Raw genomic sequence first — 4,642 nt, forward strand, 5'->3', positions numbered from 1 at the left:
AATAATTAATTAATGATCTGATTTTTAATTTTAATTTTACCTTTTTTTTAATTTATTGTTCACATTATTCATTAGCATTATTTTTCCATATTTTTCTCTATTGTTCACATTGTCCATGAACTTGTTTCCCATACTTTCTCTTAGTTTTATTTGCATGACCGCAAATGTAACTATGGAATGAATTACCTATCAATCATATGCGACTGTCGGCGGGTACATGGATTTTAGATTTACTGAAATTCAACATTTTTGGAATGATAATGCTCAATTATTAGTAATTGATTCCATTATATTCATCCTGACTGAATTTAAAATGGAGAGTACCGAATTGTGAGATTGTCTTCTTCGCGCACCGACGGCTTAAAGGAAATCAGAGAGAAACATAAAGGGAAGGTGATTCGAAACATACGATGCTCTCAGAATAACTTTAGAATGAAATAATGAGGTAAGATTAAATTATAGCTTGTTAGTCACACTTTAAAATGTGTGGTTTAGATTTACAAAAAGATTAAAAAAAAAGGATGCAATCACGCTGAAGGACATGAGAGAATCCTCAATCAATAAATGCCTGTAAGCCGGAACCTATAGAAACTTTAAATTATTGTGAAATAAACCACTACTTATTTACTACGCAACTAGAAATTATATTTATGAATGTACTTTCCACCTTTATAATGGCTATGGGAAAAGGAAAAAAAATTATTATGAAAAAAAAAGCTGAATTAGGCAGGGTCCTATGGTGTCACAGGGTTCGCAATAGGATCAATTCTTAGAGTCTGCAGATCCGTATCCATAAGGATTTTTGCTAGCCCAATTCCATTGATCACGGCACATCTCGTCAATGCCATATTTTGCCCTGCACGGGAAATATATTTGTTAGAGAAGTAATATATTTTTTAAAAAAATGTTACTCATAGAGAGGCTTAAAATAAAATACTTACTTCCAATTGAGTTCTTTTGATGCTTTATCTGTTGATGCATAAACGATTTCAGCATCACCAGGTCTCCGATCAGCCATTTTAAGTGGAATTTTCTGAACAGTAAGACAACAATTATTTTAGTCATGCAAGTCAAGGTCTCAAGGATTCGCCATATAATCCAAACAAATTTATTTCAGCAATGCATCAAGGATATTGGATATATATGCATGACAAGGCAATCAATGAAGCTACCAAGTTGCAGCGTTATTCACAGGTTTTTCATTTCCTGCATCTTATGAATGTGCTTGTTTTTGAGATCCCAAACACCGAAGGGAGAAAATGATTAAATAAATGAGCATGCACCGCTCAGTGGCACCGAATTCAAGTTGGAAATTTCACAAGACAAAAAGAGTAACAAGTTAACAACAGATCATAGAGGAGAAACAGAACAATAGCCTGTTACCTTTCCAGAGGCATTTTCAAAAGCTTTGACCATCTCCAAAACCGACGTCCCCTTTCCAGTTCCCAAGTTATAAACTTCACAACCTGTGAATGCACGGTAAAAAATTTAACCACAATCCACGGTATCATTTCATAAAATGAAAATATAATAAATAAATAAAACTGGATTCTAGTGAAGATCAGTTCCCAACCATTGCTACTGGCAGAGTTTAACAAAGCCAATACACTTAATATAGAACCAAATGATGAAACAAGAAAAGTACCTATTTTAGGATCCTCTAGTTTATTCAATGCAGCTATGTGGCCATCTGCTAAATCAACAACATGAATGTAATCGCGAACCTGAGAAAAAGATACGATCAATATGTAAGATCCTAGGAAGAAATCAAAGGGCAGGAATGGAAATGCATGCCTAACAGGCCTCATGCAATGAGCTCTGCTCGCAATTTTCAAGGGAGAAGATTAGTAAAACAAGCCAAAGATAGTGAGACATACTCCAGTGCCATCGCTTGTTTTATAGTCAGTTCCAAAAATTGTCAGTGCAGGGCGTCTGCCGACAGCTACTTGCTGAACAAATGGCATGAGATTGTTTGGAATTCCACGAGGATCCTCACCAATATTTCCACTAGGATGTGCACCCACTGGGTTGAAGTATCTCAACAATATTATTTTCCATCCATGATCTGATTGATAGAGATCACGGCAAATTTCTTCGATCATAAGCTGAAAGACAAAACTCTTATCAGATATCATTGCTCAATTCCAAGCCAACACTACTATCAGTACTGTAAAGCAAATTACAAACATGTTTTGTACAAGACCCTGGCATAAAAGTTAAATTTAAATCAAAATCAATTTTTTCCCAAGCTTCCCATATTTCCAGTATCACTACTAACAAATGCCTTAACACTTTCTGAGCCAGTTAGCTATACCTTGGTTCGTCCATATGGATTCGCTGCTGACAAAGGGAACTCTTCTGTACATGGGACCTGCTTTGGCCAACCATATACAGTGGCTGAAGATGAGAACACGAGCTGGAACCATTCAAGAAAGAAAAAATCAGTATATAATCACTTTGCCCTGTTCATCTTGAACTAAATTAATGGCTTGATACTTTCTCATTAACAGGACTAAACAAGGTGGCTATAATTCATGTCCCTTCACAGAGTTGAAGCCAATAATTAAAGACCAAAAGCTTACCTTCTTGCATCCATGGGCAGCCATGACTTCAAGTAGCACAATTGTCCCAATCAAGTTGTTATTAAAGTAGTACAGTGGTTTCTCCACACTTTCACCTACTGCTTTCAGTCCAGCAAAATGTATCACAGCATCAAACCTGAAGAAATAGATATCAATACCAGAAACAGTTAAAAGTGTAGGATAAGTGATCAAGTAAATCAATAAGAGAACATGAAGCACAGAATGAAGGAGTAAATAAAATTCTTATACTGGAGAAAATTTAAAAAGGTCCTTACTTTGTGGAAGCAAAAATTTTCTCAAGTCCTTCTCTGTCCCGGAGGTCTAACTGCAGTGAGAAAAATAATTGAAATTTATTTTTATCATAATCATAACGAACTAGATACGAAATTGCCCATATAAACCACCCACGCACACCGAACTTTATTTATGTGTAATATCTCAGAACCAGTGTCTACAACTTCAGAGGGATAAAAAAAAAAGAGTAAAGATAGCTCAACAAAGAAAAAGTTCATGACTGGAATTGGATATAAAAGAGAAAGAGGGGGGAGGGGGAATAAAATCAAAATTGAATAGTGTTTGTAAATAAAATTGGACGTAATAGAAAGCAACAGAGTATGACGGGATCCAATAACGAAATAAACAAAAGTACATCATGAAATTCAATTGTGAAACAGACTTGGGACAAGTTATTCCAAAATAAACACATAATTTCGAAAATTCGAAGCTGTCACCGTCCTTCTATCTACTAAGGCACGGAATAAAGCACCAAAACAAACTTTTTCACTTTTAATTTCCCAGTCGGACCCACCACAATTTTCAAGGTGAAATATGCTCGGCATCTAACATAAAACCAAAATAAACAAATCCAAACCCAAAAAAATTAATAAATAAAAAACACCCCAAAACCAGAATTATCGTCCCCTGGGAAACACAATGCAACAAGAAATCAAAAGTCAGAGCAACCAATCAGAGAGAAAGAGTGGCGGCGGCGAAAACCTTATGGCATGAGAGGTTGGAGGCGAATTGTCCAGCTAGTCCCTTGACCCTCTCGACGGCGATTTCGGAAGAATTGTCGTAGTTGTCGACGATGACGGCCTTGAAACCGCCATTGAGGAGCTGGAGAACGGTGTGGCTGCCGATGTAGCCAGCCCCACCGGTGACGAGGATGGTTTTGGCGGCCATTATGGCGAGATGAGAGAAAAGAGAGGAGAAGAAGCGAAAGCGTAAGCTTTAATGATAGTAATGAAATCGTAACAGAAAGCAGAAAGGGAAGGGAGAGTTATATAGGGTGCCACTGCCAACACCCCGAAAGTTTGTTACGCGCCCTGGACGTTTTCTCGGCAAAGGGCCAAAGGCCTAATTTTTGTGACACGTTCGTTAATGATAAACTTTTTTTTTTCTTTTACTAACTTTAGATTTTAGAATATTAAAGAATCATTATTTTATATTTGAAAAAATATATAGAATAATAAAGAAGATTATTTTTATATTTGGAAAAAATCTAAAATTTTAAAATTTTTATTTTATATTTTTTTAAAAATTAAAAATTTAATTTTAACATAAGATCAGTATAAATTAATTTTATATATGTATTTATTTACGTAATATTACATCATAAAAAATAATTAATTTTATATTAATTACATAAATAATTTTTTTAAAGGACGTTGTAATTAAATATTTATATAGACAGTGTATTAAAATTAAATTCTTTTAAATATAAAAGTTTTTATTCACTTTAAAATAAAAAAAATTAACGAATAAATTAAATGTATAATCATTTTTTTATTTTATCTCGATATAAAATTTTATTAATTTCTTTTATTTAAAATTTTTAATAAATTTTTTTTAAAATAATATTTATATATTAAATTAATTACTAAAATTAGTTATTAATATAAAATATATATTAAAATATAAAATATTTATTTAAGATAAATTAAATAAATATATTTATACAGAAATATATAATGATTTATTTTAGTTATTAATTTTGATGCATGCGTAAGATATTTTTCTTTTCTTTTCACGAAGTAAAATAGAGATCTCTAATTAAGAAA

At 33.2% G+C, this 4,642-nt stretch overlaps 1 protein-coding gene across 1 annotated transcript; it reads right to left on the reverse strand.

The window, feature by feature from the left end:
- Positions 1-426: 426 nt before the first annotated feature.
- On the reverse strand, positions 427-3,861 carry LOC107630698 (UDP-glucose 4-epimerase GEPI48). The gene is made up of 9 exons (XM_016333903.3): positions 3,579-3,861; positions 2,858-2,907; positions 2,583-2,718; positions 2,315-2,416; positions 1,878-2,105; positions 1,646-1,724; positions 1,384-1,466; positions 942-1,033; positions 427-856 (listed from the first exon to the last, which is right to left on the reverse strand). The coding sequence occupies exons 1-9, from the start codon at positions 3,762-3,764 to the stop codon at positions 763-765; spliced, it is 1,050 nt and encodes a 349-aa protein (XP_016189389.1). The 5' UTR covers positions 3,765-3,861; the 3' UTR covers positions 427-762.
- Between the last annotated feature and the right edge of the window lie 781 nt (positions 3,862-4,642).

The sequence above is a fragment of the Arachis ipaensis genome, chromosome B3, assembly GCF_059453495.1.
Source record: "Arachis ipaensis isolate K30076 ecotype BB chromosome B3, ASM5945349v1, whole genome shotgun sequence".
NCBI classification, from domain to species: Eukaryota; Viridiplantae; Streptophyta; class Magnoliopsida; order Fabales; family Fabaceae; genus Arachis; species Arachis ipaensis.